This window comes from Macaca thibetana, chromosome 6 (assembly GCF_024542745.1).
Source record: "Macaca thibetana thibetana isolate TM-01 chromosome 6, ASM2454274v1, whole genome shotgun sequence".
NCBI classification, from domain to species: Eukaryota; Metazoa; Chordata; class Mammalia; order Primates; family Cercopithecidae; genus Macaca; species Macaca thibetana.
The window spans coordinates 98278322-98297779 of NC_065583.1; the positions used below are offsets into that span (position 1 = coordinate 98278322).

General features: G+C 34.2%; 2 protein-coding genes across 2 annotated transcripts in view; one reads left to right on the plus strand and one right to left on the minus strand.

The window, feature by feature from the left end:
* The window catches only part of TMEM167A (transmembrane protein 167A), an 857923-nt gene that overhangs the window by 625972 nt on the left and 212493 nt on the right, over positions 1-19458 (plus strand). The gene's annotated exons all lie outside the window — the stretch shown is intronic.
* Positions 1-19458, minus strand: part of XRCC4 (X-ray repair cross complementing 4) — a 290728-nt gene that overhangs the window by 85210 nt on the left and 186060 nt on the right. The window contains exon 7 of the mRNA XM_050795166.1: positions 16769-16916. Within this exon, the coding sequence (XP_050651123.1) occupies positions 16769-16916 (148 nt within the window). The remainder of the gene's footprint in view (positions 1-16768; positions 16917-19458) is intronic.

A 19458-nucleotide genomic window follows, 5' to 3' on the forward strand; every position in this document is an offset into this window, starting at 1 on the left:
TATACCAAAATCAACTCAAGATGGATTAAAAGACTTAAACGTCAAACCTAAAACTATAAAAACTCTAGAAGAAAATCTAGGCAATACCATTCAGGACGTAGGCAAAGACTTTACGACTAAAATACCAAAAGCAATTGCAACAAAAGCCAAAATTAACAAATGGGATCTAATTAAACTAAAGAGCTTCTGGACAGCAAAATAAACTATCATCAGAGTGAACAGGCAACCCACAGAATGGGAGAAAATTTTTGCAATCTATCCATTTGACAAAGGTCTAATATCCAGAATCTGAAAGGAACTTAAACAAATTTACAAGAAAAAAACAACTCCATCAAAAAGTAGGCAAAGGATATGAACAGACACTTCTCAAAAGAAGACATTTATGTGGCCAACAAACATAGGAGAAAAAGCACATCATCATCAGAGAAATACAAATCAAAACCACAATGAGATACCATCTCACTCCAGTAAGCATGGTGATCATTAAAAAGACAGGAAACAACAGATGTTGGAGAGTATGTGGAGGAATAGGAATGCTTTTACACTGTTGGTGGGAGTGTAAATTAGTTCAAACATTGTGGAAGACAGTGTGGTGATTCCTCAAGGATCTAGAACCAGAAATACCATTTGACCTAGCAATACCATTACTGGGTATATACCCAAAGGATTATAAATCATTCTACTATAAAGACACATGCACATGTACATTTATTGCAACTCTATTTACAATAGCAAAGACTTGGAACCAACCCAAATGCCCATCAATGATAGAATGGATACGGAAAATGTGGCACATATACACCATGGAATACTATGCAGCCACAAAAAAAGAAGGAGTTAATGTCCTTTGCAGGGACATGGATGAAGCTGGAAACCATCATTTTCAGCAAACTATCACAAGAACAAAAAACCAAACACTGCATGTTCTGACTCATAAGTGGGAGTTAAGCAATGAGAACACATAAAAACTGGGAGGGGAACATCACATACCACAGCCTAGGTTGTGTTCTCCTTATGAGAATCTAATGCCTGATAATCTGTCACTGTCTCCCAGCACCCCCAAATGGGACCATCCAGTTAAAGGAAAATAAGCTCAGGACTCCCACTGATTCTACATTATGGTGAGTTGTATAATTACTTCATTATATATTACAATGTAATAAATAAAGAAATAAAGTGCACACTAAATGTAATGTGCTTGAATCATCCCCAAACCATCCCCCTACCCACCCCAGGTCCATGGAAAAATGGTCTTCCACAAAACCAGTCCCTGATGCCAAAAAGGTTGGGGACCTCTAGTACAGATGTAGTACCATTTTCCAAAAAGGGGAAGACTCTGCTGGGTTAGATCAACTTAATATTTTCTTTCCTGTATTATACAAAAGGTCCATTTGTTACTTCATTTACTTGGTAATTATTGAATATCTACTATGTGTTAGGTTATGCTAGTTTATAATATTTTATTTTTTGTAACTGTCTATTTTTACCGAATTCCCAATTTCAGGTTATTTTTTGAACTCTATCAAATGTAATATATTTTCTCACCTAGAGTTACTTATCTATGCACCCATCCTTGGTTAATGAAAAACAGTAACAACCTTTTTCTTTGTTATTTGTGCCTCCCTCTAGTATTCATTTTAATTGGGCATTCTAGATGTACTTAGAACTATTACACCATGTGGCCTCATTATCATACTGTACACCAATTATTTATTGGTGTGTTTCTGAAATTACATCCTATCCTCCTTGAGGGAAAGCACCTGGTCTCTTTCGTTTGGTGCTATAGTCCCAGCATAGGACACAGTGCTTGGCACATAGTAGGTACATCATTACTATATTAAGGTGGAGATAAAAGGCAGAGGCCTATAACCATTGTCTAAGGATAATGTGTAATGCCAAATTTTCATTCCTATGACGGGTTTGTTTTCCTCTTCTGGAAGTTATTGGTGTATGTTCCTGACAGCTTAAATGGAAGACTCCAAAAATATACTTGAGACCTGACAGACCATCTTATTATTCAGTGAGAACACTGAGATCTTCATCTGCCTTATTTGCCCACATAGCAGTTGAGAACAGATAAAATGTTCTCCAACAGTTTCTATGTTTTATATGGTGCCATTTATTGCTTAACCCAAAATAAACCTCAATAAATAGAAAATTATCATTTTCATGATTTCCTTGAAATGGGATACATAGGTCCATTTGGTTTTATATTAATATCTCATTACTTCATTGGTTTGCTAAATTGATTTGTTCAATTCATATCTTATTCTCTAAAGTTGGGAAATTTCTAGAACATCATATATCATGGTCCTAGGGAAAATACTCTTTAAAATCAGCACTATATCCATAACAGAATGCGTCAGTGAAAAAGTTGATTTTCTCTGTATTCCATAAGGAGAATATCATATATCCCCAAGTAAGAGAAACCCCATGCCTTCAGATCACAATCAAAACACATGTCCAGAGAAAATATTCCCTGTGGTTGGAGCAAACAAGAACCTCTATGACAAGGAAGGTTTTCAGAGGCTACAATACACCTTCCTGAGTAACCCTTCTTAGAGCACAATTTGAAGAAAGCTTGCTGATAAATTACTTATAGGTGCAATTAAGTTCAATAGTGAAATAAATGAAATGATGTAAAATTATATAATATTAACGCATCACAATCTATATATTTGAGTATATAAATACAGCAGCATGGAAAAGGGAGTTTTTCCAGTCTTTTGAGAAGTCAATCCCCATGACTTGTTTTGTTTATCCATCTTTTGTGGTAGGCTGATTTCTAAATTAAGAGAGATGATTTATTTGGTAAAGACCAAGTTTACCAAATAGCTTTCAATAACCGATGAGGCTTCCCAGATCTCTGGTAGTAAGAGGATAGCAACCTCGAATGTTTCTCAATTCATCCCTGCTGTTCCTTCCAATCACATTCACTATTACACTAATTCCGGTCACTATTCTTCAGATAACTCTTCCTGGATTACTACTAGATTATCCTCCTATCTTTACTGCCAATCCATAAACTTTCCTTCCATCCAATATACGGTTTCCAGGAAAATTTTTGTAAAGCACTGTTCATTATGCCACTATTTGACTCAAAACCTTTTAACAGTTCCCTGTAGCATTCATAAAAGAAGTCCAAATAAATAAGTTTAGCATCTAAGTCTCTTTGTGCTCTATGTTCTGCCTACTTTGCCAGCTTTATTCATATTTCTAAGCACCTCAATGATATAGGCACTGTTCCTCAATCTTTCAGACCCTTTCTCCATGCATTTGTTTTATACAAGCTGTTCCCCTGACAGGACAGTCCTTCTTTTTAGTAAGGGACTATTCCAGATTTCTCTAACAAAGAGAACAAAACAAAAACAAACCACCACCATGGCTTTGATCAAGCTAGACATTTCTTTTTCTCATGCAACAGTCCAGAGGTAGCTGGGTGGTCCATGGTGGGTATGCTGCCCTGCTCCCTGAGACTGTCCAGGGACCATGATTCCTCCTATCTTGCTTTCCCATCTCCTACCATGGTTTCCTTAAATGTTAAGATGGCTGAGAAGAAAGAAAGAGACATAGGAATGTATATCCAATGATTTTATGGGCAAGATCCCCAAATTGTCCATATCATTTCCATTTATATCTCATTAGCAATGGCTTTGCAACATGGCCACCCATCACTGCTAGTGAGGCTCGGAATTGTAGCCTCTAGGTTGGTAGGCATATGCACTGTTAAACTCTGTGGATAGAGCAGGTGGTGGAAAGGAGTTCTCTTACTAAAAGAAATAGGGGGATGCTGTGGATTGGGTTCAATTACAACTCTCTTTTTTTCAGTTTATGCCTTTAGAAATAACATTCATCTTCAAAGCCAAACTCAAATAACACCTCCTCAGGTGTTTACGCCTTTGGAAACAACATTCAACTCCAAAGCCAGACTCAAAGAACACTTCCTTCTGGTCAGTCTTCTCTGATTTTATCCTATCTCCTTATTCCATATACCTCCAAAAAGATTAGCAACTCTCCTTCCTCTGAAATTTCATAGCTTTCATACCTACTATGGAATTTGGCACAATCTAGACATATTACAGTTAGCCATATACATATTAAAGATAGTTTGTCAGAAAATGAAATGTGGCCCAAAAGCAAACAACATATGTGTGCTATTCATTACTCCTCCTTCATTGTTCTATTCATATACAAAGACAAAGACAGAGGCTGTATCAACTTCTTATTCTGTATTTCTAGAAGTGACTCCATACAAACATTCAATAATGGTGGTAATAATAACACTGCTTTATCTAATACACTGGTAATTTATCTTCATTTATTACAAAAATAACATTTTACAAAGTAACATATACATATTTGATCTAGAGATATAAGTTTTAGGAATTGTTTAGAAACAAGGTTATTGTAAAAGATTTTCAATTAAACAAAATATTATGTCCTAAAATTTTACTAAAAGTATTTTTGAATAATGATGTTTAAACAAAGCATGTTTGTGCTTTTGTCCTTTAGTAAAAATTTTCCAAAAACAAAGTCCTTGAATAATACTAATGGATCATTATATATTTTTAATTTCTGAGGTTTATTTTTTATTCTCATATCTGATTTCTTTCTTCCATTTGCTGACATCTGTTACTTTTGGTGTTCATATCTTCTTATTTTGGCATAACTAGTTTATACTTTTCAGACAACATGAAACAGTCTACACTTCTAGTGGGATAAAATATTTTATTTTATTTCATAATGTTTTACTACGGACCAAATACTTCACATTGAGTCACATATCATACTAGATGATTTAAGTTATGGAATTTCACCATTATAGTGTATATTTTGGGTAAAGTATACCAAAAAAAAATACCTCCTATTTTTCCTTTAATACTGAACCACAAATTATAAGCAAGGAGTCATTTCCTTTAATTAATAACTTTGCTGGCCATGTACAGTGAATATTTACACATTATTCTATGTTGGTAGAGTGCTTAAAATGCCTGAAACAATACTATTATCAAGCCAAATTTAGAGAAATTTTAGGTATCACAGTCTTTCAAATGACAGGAGTATAACATATATGAAACATATGATAAATCTCCTTTACTTAAAACTTGGAAAGATTATAAAAGCCTCCTATAAACACTTTTTTTTTTTTTAAAAACAGACATCTGAGTCTGTCAGTAATTTAAGATTTAAATGTATGTAATAGCCTGGGGGAATTGTAGTAAGGGTTGTTCCCAGGGTGAGTTGTAAACATGGAAATATTTTTTTAAAACACCTATGTAAGCTCCAATGAAACATATTATCTTGAAATTATGTTAAAGTAGAACTTACAATTCATGCACTTACAAGACCAAGCCTATGATACATTTAATAATCATGCTTTAAGAGGCCATAAATCTGTTTTTAATACAGAATACATTTAAAAAAAAATTTTGTCCTTTTTGTATATTTAAAAAATCCTTTCGGGCAAACATTATCTTAAAGTGTGACTGTTGATTTTATTGGCAAATCTATAATAATGCATATGATCAATCTTTATTTAATTATTTTGGGTCACAAACACAATTAATAAATCATCTTTGACCATAATCAGTATACTCTGGAACAAGGCCAAGGGGCCATTAATCAAAATATGCAGCAAGCAAAGTGAGAGCTGCAGCCTGACCAGTTAGGTAAACATAGAGTGAAGCTAATAAAAACCTATCTCGTTTTAAAACCACCACCGTGTTTACTTTTGCAACTAAGATAAACATTATGATAAAATTAAAGTTGTGTAAAAAATGAGGTTTGCTCATGATGACCAGAGTAAATATATAGTAATTGAACATTCATTTTATGTACCTAATTTGACATTTAAAAAGTCTAAAGTTCAGGTACCAAAGACGGACAAAAATTAGATATTTGAATCTGATTATTATATTATCCAGCTAAATTAAAAAATAATTTTCAAATACTCTGAGATTTAAACTTTGAATACATTGTTAGCAATGTTTAAGAATCAAGGTATGAAAATAAATTATTTTTGAAAAGACGGGATGGTCAACTACCACATTTTAAGTTGGCACATGCAATTTCATCTCCCTCTCTATATATATTTCTAAAACGAATTGGTAAACAGCAACAAAAATAAAAAACCCAAAAGGCAAACACTGTTGTGAGGGTACAAATTGTTAGAGCCTTCCTGGAGAAATTCTGGCAAAACATATGTACATGTATGTATAATATATGTATAATTCCATGTGTAACTCTATATATAAACTATTACATATCTCAAATTAATCAACTACTTTTAAAACATAGTTTCCCAAAGATGTTATTTTTCTCCCACATTACACCATATTGATTGCTAAATGGAAGAAAAAAAAAGTTGTGGGTTATAGCATAACCGGTGTGTGCCTAGTTTTGTAAATGAAATGTGGAAGAGAGAGGGATCTGCAAAGACACAGAGTACCAGGTCTTAATGGTGGTCATCTCCTGGTGAGTGGGATCAGAGTTTCCCATATGCTCATTCTTTTGTTTCTGTGTGTTTTCTGATTTTTCTGGAATGAGCATGAACTGCTTTTATAATTGGGAAACAAATAAAATAAAGTTCATTTTATTAAAAAATAAATGAATTAATAGCAGACTCTTACCCCCTCACTGTTTTTTTTTTGTTGTTGTTGTTGTTGAGACAGAGTCTTGCTTTATCGCTCAGACTGGAGTGCAGTGGCATGATCTTGGCTCACTGCAAGCGCCGCCTCCCAGGTTCACGCCATTCTCCTGCCTCAGCCTCCCGAGTAGCTCGGACTACAGGCGCCCACCATCATGCCTGGCTAATTTTTTGTATTTTAGTAGAGACGGGGTTTCACTGTATTAGTCAGGATGGTCTCGATCTCCTAACCTCCTGATCCGCCCACCTGGGCCTCCCAAAGTGCTGGGATTACAGGCATGAGCCACCGCACCCGGCCTTACTGTTTTAATTTTTATAATTCATAACATTAATAATAAAAACATAGGAAGAAGATATCAGAAAGCAAACAAATAACTTTCTTCAAAACTCCATTAAAAAGAAGAATCTTTATTAAGAGTGAATATTGCCACATAAATTCTATGTGACTGCAACTGGATTACTGTGGGGGGAAATGAGCTCTTTAGGACCCTGAAAAGCTTTAATAGGAAACCACGAAAATTCTGATGTTTATAATAACTTCTCAAAACAAAAGTGCATGGATTGGGCAATTTCTTCAAGGATAATACTGTAAGCATCTGGCACAACAAAGTAAGAACTGAGCTTTTGTAGGTTCAGGAAGGCAATACCTTATACAAACCGTATCAGTGGCAGCTGTGCAATACTCCACTGCACTCTATGGAGGTGGGGAAATACTGGGCTGACATATGCTGCATATTTTTCTGCCCCTTGCAGCCACAAGACTGTGATAAGATTGTGTAGTCCTAGATAATTAAATGAAAAACTCACTCTAAGGTGTGTGTGTTGTTTTGGCATCCAGTATTCACTTGAAATTCTGCATCTACACAATGACTTAAAGGAGCCACTCAAATGGTTGATTCAGAACACATAGCTAAAACTCCTTCACTACAATTCAAGGAGCATCCAGTATCTGTGAAAAGTTAGAATTTAAAATTTCTCAGTTTGTTGAACAATGTGTTCAAGATTTGTGTTTTCAGAAGAGACACATCACACAGAAGACTAAATCATGTTTGAGACTTCAGTATGAAAGATGTTAATCTATATATTTTTACTTGCTAGCCTGCAGAAACAAAGACTGCATAAAAATATCTAAAGACTCTATAAGTGGCCGGGCGCGGTGGCTCACACCTGTAATCCCAGCACTTTGGGAGGCCGAGATGGGCGGATCACGAGGTCAGGAGATGGAGACCATGCTGGCTAACATGGTGAAACCCCGTCTCTACTAAAAATACAAAAAATTAGCTGGGCGTGGTGATGGGCGCCTGTAGTCCCAGCTACTTGGGAGGCTGAGGCAGGAGAATGGCGTGAACCCGGGAGGCGGAGCTTGCAGTGAGCCGAGATCACGCCACTGCACTCCAGCCTGGGTGACAGAGCGAGACTTTGTCTCAAAAAAAAAAAAAAAAAAGACTCTACAAGTATTTATTGTACTTTGGGCCTAAACTACTCTAATGGTCTTATCCTGTAGCTGAGATGATGCTAAACTGCTCCTTTTAGGGGTCTTTATGTATTCCAATCACTGAAATTCTCTAGAAAATAACCCTACTACTCTCAACTGGGCCATCAGTGGGACAAGGAGGAAGTTTCCTAAGTACTAGGATTGGGAGGGGGAATACACCAACATTTTTTTTCCAGTAATTCATTTTAATGCCTTACATTCTATAATTATGGCTGAAATGTCCTTATATCTTAAAAAATCCTTGATATTCAATAATTTTGAGGGTCCATATGCTAAATCAGTACCCTGCAAAATATGATCTCTTGGACTTTTATTGTGAGTGGAGGCAGATTGCATGTGGATGCCAAGCTTAAGGGCATTTGAGAAATTAAACAAGGTCAAAGGAATTACTTACTGTGGGGTTTCTGAGAGCCTTTAAAATATAAATCTCCAATTTTGGGTGTTGGGGCACATGGGACTCTGGGAGCTATGGTATGTAGCAATTTCCAAGCTTATTTCAATATGGCACTCTTTCTAGGGTACCTATCTTTTATATAGTGCTATAGAATGAAAACTGTGAAGGGCATAATAATTAAATTGTTTAATTTGAATATTCTATTAGTTGGTTGATTTTATTACCTGGCTGCTAATTTCAGTAAGACTGGGAAATAGATCCAATTTGGTTAAACATGTAACTAATTAATTAATTAATCAGTTGGTTAGAATAATCCATCTAGTATACCTGGACACAACTGGCTTTAGGTCACACCAATATAATGCTATTAATAGATTATTTTACTTACTGATACAAACAGAGCAGGATCTTATTGTACAGTACTCCCCTGTTATCTTAGGGGGATACATTCCAAGCCCTCAGTGGATGCCAGAAACCACAGATACTATCAAGCCCTATATATACTATGTGTTTTCCATCTCAAAACTGAGATAGCTACTAAGTCACTAATGGGAAGATAGTATATAAAGTGTGGATACACTGGATAAAGGGATGACTCACATCTCCGGCAGGACAGAGTGGGACAATGTGAGATTTCATCATGCTACTTAGAATGGCACACGATATAAAACTTATGAATTGTTTGTTTCTGGAATTTTCTATTTAATATTTTCAGACTGTGGTTGACTGTGGGTACTGAAACCACAGAAAACAAAACTATAGATAAGGAGGGACTATGGTATTATCTTTTGTAGACTGCTGGAAGAAATAATAGATCCTAAATCAAAAGATTTAAGTGAAAAATGTTTCATGGTGATTATGTTGAATATATATAAAGCATGACTTCAATAAAATTTTAAACTAGGTCCCTAATAAAGGCCAAATATAGTGCTATTTTATTTAGATACACATTGTGCCTTTATAAATTTATAGAAAGTAATTTTGTAATGTTCTTGCTTACACTCAGGATTTTACCTGATATTAAAACACTATATATAAATATGAAAGTAATTTCATAGTTTCTGCAACCTTTGTCAGCTGGTTCATTTTAATCTACAGAAATAAAAAGACACACCAAACAACCCTACAAATAAAGATTTCAAGTGATGCAAGATAGTAAATAACAAGGAATGTACAGCATATGGTTAGGCTGAATAACTCTTGGTGTTGATGCTAGCTGACAGAACAGGGTAAGTGTTTCCTGAGTATAATCATATTGTATGGATTAGCCACACTAAATTTTTTTAATGAATATTTATCCATATATACCAGATTCAAGGATTTCAGAGTCTTACTAAAAGTGAGAAATCTTCAAAGATCTAAAAATATTCCTTAAGGAAAAGCATTTATATTTACCAAAAAAAAGCAAAATAGCAGTACAATTCTGCACCTCAGGACTGCTCACAGATGCCAATTTAATCTATTATCCCAGTGAGCACTCCACATAAGTTTCAGTATGTTTTCAATTTTCTAGTTTCCTGTGTTACAAAAAAAAAGAAAGTTTTATTATTGAGAGTTCAAAATTAGACAACATTAAGCAGTTCGAAAGTACAGTTAAAAAAAAAAAAGAGAAAGAAACTAAGTAAAATAGCATTAGATCATTTAAAATTTTGACATCTAAAAAGATGCAATAAAAACCAAAACATCAGTGTTTTCTAGTGAATCTGATAACTTTTAACAAGAATTAAAAAGCAGTATCAAAAGGTAGGAAAAATAGAAGAAAAGTTTTCTGAAATGTGAAAAACTGGAATGCTCTCCTGTCCCTGAGGAACAGCTGAATTCTCAACATGGGCCACACAACCTGCTTGGTCTAGCCTCCCAGTACCCCTCAGACTCATCTCAGGCCCTCTCTTCTGTGCTCCCTCCACTCTCATCACACTCACACATTCCACCTGGGCACAGGTTCACAGGCTGCTTCCTGTCTGAACGCTGCTCTCTACTCCCTACTGTACCCTTTCACTCCTCTTTATCCTTCAGATATTGTTCAAATGGTGGTTCTTCAAGCTATATCCTTTTTGCTGTGTTTCCCCTAAATCCTGAATTCCTTCAAAAGTTTATGATTATATATCTACGTAATGATATGATTAATGCTTGTTTTCTCTCATACAGAATAAATTATATAATTTCAGGGAGTGTGTATAGTTTGCTTAGCAGTGGGAGAGAAGCCATAGTCAGAATTCTGTGCTTCTCAACAAAAAGTTCTACTGTTGATTTCCTTAGTCAATGTGAAATCATGTGGTAGGCCTACAATGCAAACTCAACTGAGAGGTTATCGTAGGAATTACAGAGGAAATAACATTGTGAGGGACTGCCAAAAGTATTAGAAATCCTGCATAAGTTTAGAATTGAAAATAATGAATGAAGCCAGGCTTCCTAGATGAATTTAATGAGATATACTAGTTATTACGCTGTGGTGACATGAACTATAAAATCAAAACTTTCTGTGGAATCTTTTCTTTATCACTAGAAGAAGTAAAATTGTGTAATAATTTATTCTCGGTTAATCTTTTCTAGTTAAACATGGCTAAGAACAGAAGAAAGATGAGTGTGGTAGAAAATCTTTGTTCCCATACAAATTCTTTAAGGACTCAGAATTTCAAAAACTCTTGAAAAACAGTCACTAATTGTTTCTATAGAATGTACTTAGAATGTATATTTCATGTACTTCTAGTTTTATAAGCAGGTGTTATTTTCTTTAGCACAGTAAACTGAAGATGAACACCATATAGTCAAAGAGTTTTATAAATGGTAGTGGCTGGTTAATGCTGAACAGTTTAATTTGTAAGATGATAATTACACTATAGTAATAATTAAACTGGTTTTATGGCTAAATTTGGCAAGTTAAAATAGCTCGTCCATGTAAAGACAGTCTCTTTTTCTCTTTCAGAAACACTGAAAAGTGTGTCATTCATTAATCCATTGAAAAATTGTTTAAATTAAAATCACTCACTAGCTGTGTGACGTTCAATAAATACTTAATTTCTGTGCGAAATAAGTTTGTGACATTACTTAACAGAATAGGGTCAATATTTGCATAGCTTCCACTTAAGATGGCATCATTATTTTTTAGAGTAAACTTAGAGGTTTACAGAATACATCTATCTCAGGTTACAAAATGGTTTTAAGACATTAGAAGTGGCATTTTTTAAGAGAACTTCCAAACCACATGGGAATATTCAATTATAAAACTGTGACTATTACAATGCATTTCAACTTACTAATTTTCTTAATATTTTTTCTTACATGGTTGAAGAAACATTACTTTCATATAAGGATAACATTTTACTTTATATGTCAGATCGCCCAATGATAACATTTGACAATCTGTTGAGAAATTATCTGTAAGATAGCTTTCACAATTTATTTAAAAAACCCAAGTAATGTGCTAATTTTTCCTGTATGAACAATATTTAGTTGCTCACTATTCATGTTTCTATCAACTCATTAAATTTTGTTTTAAAGCCCAAACACTCTGAGAGGTCACCTTTGCTTTGCTGCTACTTTACATCTGTTTTGAGGAAAAAGCTAAAAACCTATTGTCTTTTTACACCATAGAGAGGAGCTAAAGAAGGATCCCAATGAAAAAAATAGACCTGCGTCATCACTATCTCATTTCACTCTTTTACTTAAACTTAATTCCTGAAAATTTAGGAATACTTATTCTCAAAAACAAATATACTTACACAGGGCTTGAGCTCCCTTCTCCATCATTGTTTTTTTTTTTTTTTTTTTTTGAGATGGAGTCTCCTTCTGTCGCCCAGGCTGGAGGGCAGTGGCACGATCTTGGCTCACTACAAGCTCCGCCTCCCAGGTTCACGCCACTCTCCTGCCTCAGCCTCCCAAGTAGCTGGGACTACAGGCGCCCGCCACCACGCCCAGCTAAATTTTTGTATTTTTAGTAGAGACAGGGTTTCACCGTGTTAGCCAGGATGGTCTCAGTCTCCTGACCTTGTGATCCGCCTACCTCGGCCTCCCAAAGTGCTGGGATTACAGGTGTGGGCCACCGCGCCCAGCCTCACTTCTCCATCTTTAATATGACATAAATATATGTTAATATTTTCCAGAATGTGGTTAAATATTTCTACGGTAGTTTTCAAACACATTTTCTTGTGAAAACTATTTTTTATATTTCAATATTTAGTATTTTTATTGGTAAAAGCAACTTTACCACACATTTTCTTTTATATTTGATAGACATGGTTTGTTCAGATACTTTGAAAGTATACAACATTAATAAAAAATTCATTATAAAGCTCTGTGAATTTAATAATTTATATTTATTTTATATCTGTATTCCTTTTACAGCTATTTATATTTGTTCTGAAGTCGCTAAAAACTTTGCAGAGTCTTTCAGGTATTAACTACAGTCATTTCTCTCTGTATATTGAGTCAAAATAAAAGGAAAGCTTCCCCATCCCCCCAAAAAGTGGTTCTCAGATAAACTAAAATGCCCAAAATCCATTCCCACATATAATAGTGCACTTACAAATCTGTAACACAATTCCAAAGATTTCAATTTAGAACTTTATGACTGATGTACCCCCCTTGCTTTGCACAAAATTATTTGTATATATCCTTGTCTCTGAAAAGGTTATAAACCCAGTTGAGTAAGTGAACCAGGCACAAACTCTGGAATAAAACACTGGCTGTGCTGCTCTGGCAAAAGAACTACATCTTTATGAGCCTTGGTTGCTTTTCATCTGTAAGAAGGATAAATTAATACCTAACTTGTAGGGTTTGCGTGAGATTAAAATGAGAGATAACGTATACAGCACTTATCAAAATTCTGATTTATTTTTATATCTCTCTCTCGTTCTATACCTTGTCACTATAACAATGACTTAGGATCGCAATAAATGTTCAACTAAATGTAAAAATTATTATGATTTTGTTTTATAGATAAGTAGTTTTTCTCAGAATGCAAAATAACCCTATGGTATTTCTAAAGTACTTAAAATGTTACATTGTAAAATACCTATAAACAGTTAAATTTAAAAAATGAATACTTTTCTCATGGATATTTCATATTTTTAATTGCTTCATGAATTTTAATCAATAATAGTTAATAAATATGGAAGTATTTTATTTTAAATCATATTCATGTTTTGAAAGCGGTGAACAGTTAAATACATAATAGATTTATAAATATTGAGAGGGATCTTACAGATCATCTAGTATAATCCTTTCATTTTTAGATGAGAAAACTGAACCTTGGAAAGGTAAAATGACTTGCACAAAGTATTGTACACACACACACACACACACACACACAAAATATTTAAGCCATAGTACTTATGACCACTCCTTCCCCTACTTCTGTTTCTTTTTTCTTGAGGTGCAGAGATAGAAAAGCTAAACAGTGGAATCACATGTAAGATGTCTGGTGGGAATGTTGGAAGGGACTGAAGGTCATGCAATCAGAAGGGCTTAGAAAACTGAAGTTTAGAGGTAGGGACTGATGTATTTTCACCCATAAGTAGCAAACTAACCACATCTGCGTTTATTTGTGAGTCTACATATAGAGTACGTGAACCTAATTGATGTTTATGTTTTTGATGACCAGCTGTCAGAGAAAAAAAATCATGCTTTAGGAAGGCAGGAAAACATGTAGCAGTTTTAATTTTAAAACATAAAATAAGGGCTAGCCATTAGTAATCTAGAATGTCTTACTCTGAGGTTTTTTTTAAGAGCTAAGGCTTATTTTTGCTTTTGTTTTATAGAAGCTTCTTTTTCTTAATTTAAAAAAATTGGGAAAGTACAACTAGTATTTAAAAATTTTAAGAGGCATAAAATTTCAGTCTCCTGTATTCAAAATGGAAAAAAATCCTATAGTATAAAAAATAAGAAAAAAATACATAATTTAACATTTTGTTTTATTTGAGCAAAAGAGGAGGCATTATACAGTAGGGTATCAACCACTCAACATCTGAGTGATACATGCTAAACTAAATTTCTCTTAATCTTTAAAATGCTCCCTGACATCTAACAGGTGTTTTTCATTTCTACTCAGGGGCAGTCTGCCTAAAGGGCCTACAATGATATCATTAGCAGACCATTTCCAAAAGCTGTTATGGTTTACATCAACTTTGTCAACTTTTAAAATGGTGAAAATATACAACATAAACACTGACATAATCACCTAAACATGGAAAAGAAAAGGAGCATAATATTAACTGTCTGTATGTTTGGAGAAACAAACACGTTACCTTTATTAAAAAGCTAAATAAAAATATTTAGTCTTGATTCAGAGCTAAACTTCTTTCATCTCTGTATCATGCATATCAGAAACCCACTTAAGCAACACAGTTTACTCAGAAAATGTTAGCAACCTCAAAACCTTACCTTTGGTTCACACATAGAATGGAAAGATCTAAGATGCAGCTCTGCAACATAAAACCAATGTTTCCTTCTTCCCTCAAACCATGAAGTCATTATCAGACAAAACAATTGGACTGAAAGTGCCATAAGGACAGGAGCTGTGTCTATTTTCTACTGTCTGGGATCCTCAGCATGATCAATATTATGCCTGGCATATAATTCAATTTCAACTCATTACTCACTTGTCTACTAACTGACTGAATGAAGTACTTAGTTTCTGGAATGTTTCAAACTGCTTATAATTTTATTCTTTCCCATATTAATCCATAGGAATAGTTTGGCTATTTCAATGTTTGTAAATTGAAAATATTTTTGGTTCCCTATATAAAAGAGATCACACTATGCCTTGAACTCTATGAGCTCTATCAAGGGGTTATAAGTTATGAATAAATTCAAATGGTAAGCACAAACCAGAAATAATTTAGTGCATTATGGGTTTTTGCATATATTGTCTAAAGACATTAGGGACCCAGTATAGTATAGAGATAGCAATTTTAAGTACATGTAGATCAGGCCAGTTGTGGAGAGAATAAAAACACAGTGATAGACAAAATAATCCCACTATACAACATTTATATGCTAGAAACTAAAACATGTTCCCACTAGGCTGCCAGTTTCCTGATGGCATGAATTGTGCTTCTTTGCATCCTTATTATCTATAACAGAATTTTAAAGCTTTTTGCTCTCAGGAACCCTTTATACTTTAAAAAATTTTTGAGGGTCTCGAATTTTGACTCCACATTTTAGTTTAAGTGGACTATTTGCCATATTGAAAATTAAACCTGAGAAAATTTAAACAGATTCATTATTCCATTTAAAAATAACACAAATCCAGAATATGATAATATGAATAATACATTCTTTATGAAACATATTTTCCAGAAAAAAATGTTATGAGGGCTTTGTTTTATATTTTTCAAATCTGTTTGATAGCTGGTTTGATGGAAAAGTTGGATTTTCACTAGCTTCTGCATTCAGTCAGCTGTGAAATGTTATTTTAATTGAAGGATATAAGAAAATCCAGCCTCCCACAGGTATGGAATTTAAGACGGGATGACCTTATGGACACCTAGAAAGGGCCATTGGAAAACCCCAGGTAACCTCATTCCATACTGTGAAAATCATTGAACTATAAAATCATCTGCTACAGCATCATCATTTGATAACTACTTACTGAATTAACAAAAACTTTAGAAAAAATAAATTCTCAGAGCATATATACACACACCCAAATGATAATATTCTTTATAAATGCTCATTGTTTTGCTGTAATGAAATATTAAGTGTTTCAACTTTGCAACTCATCACACCTAAATTGAAATATAGGCTGATGCAGGGTAATCAGAACCAAAGAGTGAAAAACAGTGAGAATATACAATGCCAAAATTTGATAGAAATAAACAGATGATGAGAAAGAGACATTTTACTTGAAAAAAATGCCAGGCATAACCAAATTAAATGGCTAATTTGAATGCTATATGGGTCTCTTTTAAGCAGTAAATTAGATTGAAACACTTTACTGAACACAAGTTGGATTCTAATATTTTTAGTATCCTACATGCCGTTTCTAATTAATCTATAAAAACCATGAGAAAAAAATTTTTGCTTACATTTTCAGCATTTCAGCTTTAAATATGAATAGAAATTAACCAAATACCAGAAACAATATATTGATTCAAACATTTTACAGTTCAAAAATCACATTTTCTTAAAAATAACTTTAAATAAGTTCAAAATGAAAATATAATTTTTAAGATCATATGTTAGATTTTCAAAAATGTCACCTCACTTCTTGGCAAAGAACAAAATGACTTACTTTTCCTTTTCTTGAAACTGATGCTCCTGAGGAGCCATTTTAGGTTCTGTCCCAAGATTCTTTTGCATTCGCTGTCTCCTTTTTCTACTTGGCGCAATATCAATGACATCAAGACTTGAAATAATGGAATCATCTTTACTTACAGCAGCTAAAATAAAATGAGATGAGAATGTGACCCAACAAAATTATGCACATCCATATCATTTGTGAGCAAAATATTAACTTGCTGTTTTAGCATTGACGTAAGGTGACAATTAAAATATAGCAAAACTACTCTTTCAAATCTTTATGCAGATTCGTTGAATCAGGTCAGTTAGATGGCATGTGATACTTTACTACTAACAAAACATCATGTATATTGTACCCATGGAATAATTCGATCAAAATGATCTTTGATGCTGGGTGAAAGTATTCTTGGAGATTTAATGGAGCTAGTATTTTTATTAGGACTGTAACTAGAAATCATAGCAACAATGACAAAACTGCGTTGATTTTTTTATTATTATTATATTTTAAGTTCTGAGATACACGTGCAGAATGTGCAGATTTGTTACATACGTATACAAGCACCATGGTGGTTTGCTGCACCCATCAACCCGGCATCTATATTAGGTATTTCTCCTAATGCTATCCATCCCCTTGCCCCTCACCCACCGACAGGCCCTGGTGTGTGATGTTCCCATTCCTGTGTCCATGTGTTCTCGCTGTTCAACTCCCACTTATAAGCGAGAACATGCAGTGTTTGGTTTTCTGTTCCTGTGTTAGTTTGCTGAGAATGATGGTTTTTAGCTTCATCCATGTCCCTGCAAAGGACATGAACTCATCCTTTTTTATGGCTGCTTACTATTCCACGGTGTAATATGTAACATATTTTCTTTATCCAGTCTATCACTGATGGGTATTTGGGTTGGTTCCAAGTCTTTGCTATTGTAAGCAGAGCTGCAATAAACATACATGTGCATGTTTCTTTATAGCAGAATGATTTATAATCCTTTGGGGATATACCCAGTAATGGGATTGCTGGGTCAAATGCTATTTCTGGTTCTAGATCCTTAAGGAATCACCACACTGTCTTCCACAATGATTAAACTAAGTTGCACTCCCACCAACAGTGTAAAAGCATTCCTATTTCTCCACATACTCTCCAGCATCTGTCGTTTGTTGACTTTTTAATGATCGTCATTCTAACTTGCGTGAGATGGTATCTCACTGTGGTTTTGATTTGTATTTCTCTGATGGCGAGTGATGATGAGCTTTTTTTCATATGTTTGTTGGCCACATAAATGTCTTGTTTTGAGAAGTGTCTGTTCATATCCTTTGGCCACTTTTTGATGGGGTTGTTTTTTTTTTTTTTTTCCTGTAAATTTGTTTAAGTTCAGTGTAGATTCTGGATACCAGCCCTTTGTCAGATGGGTAAATTGCTACAGAATGGGAGAAACTGAGTCGATTTTGAATAGTGTGCCCAAAGTTTAATTTTTTCTCCCTTAAGCCCGTTATTTTTACTGTGTAATTTTGCAGCATGAGTGGTTTTTCAGGTACACATATATTACATTCTGGCAGAAAAGCTTGCATGTTGAGTTCTCACTCTGTGTAGTTCATGCTTTACTTGATCTCTCTGAGACAACATGGACACTGTTGAACATTCTACTGAAATTCCTCTCCTTTTTTTTTCTATTATAACTATTAATTTCCAGATCTTATGTTTTGGGCCCTTTGCTATGGGTTTTCCATGTATTACCTTGTTAATCCTTAAAATTACTTCATAAAGTACTTATTATTACTATCTTCATTTTATTTTTAAGGAAAACAAAGCTTCAGAGAGGTTAAGTGACTTTCCCAAATCACACAGCTTTTGTTCTTATATTTCGTCATTATGATAATTAAAAAGTATGTTTTCCTAGTGGGTAAACTATTCTTTGATCAAATATTAAGTGAAAGCCCATCAAAGCATAGTTTACTTCCCAAAGCTGTTTAAGTTTTAGGACATTTTTTTATTAGCCTCTAAAAATGTATTGGGAATAGATAAGGGTAAATAAAAAAGGAAGTGGTTTTTTTTTAAAACACATTCAAGCTGAAAGATTTCCCAATGCTATTAAGCTAAGAGATGACTAATGAAAGTACAAGTATATGCTTGTCTATGAACAAAACTAGCAAAACTCTTAGAGGTAGAGGACATTTCAATTACAGATGTATAAACTGGATAAAGATTATATTTAATGTCACAGCAGATATCTAGGAAAAAAGAATATTAAGTTTAAATCAAAATACAAGGCAAAATTTTTAAAAATATAATTAGTGAAAAGTTTTGCCATTCATTTCAGAACTCCAAATGATGTCTTACAAATTGGCAACCAAAAAGGATACCGTATGTGGGAAGTGATTACATCATGTGTTACAATGTCTGCAACTTACTTTAAAATCCAATGTTACTAAAGGTATGTTAGTGAGGGTGGACTATAACCAAGATGTTTCTAGCATCTAATCCGGAATGCACCAGCCAGGAGCAGGCTGATGGGATCAGAAATCTGTACTCCTAAGGGGGTCACTCCAGGTCCTTTTGTTATTCATATTTCAATCAATAACTGATGACTTACTAATAAGTATACTGAATGACAAAATGTATGCCTATTGATAAAAACAAAGCATGTAAACTAACTTGATGAACATTGCATATGGATTTTCATGAGTGA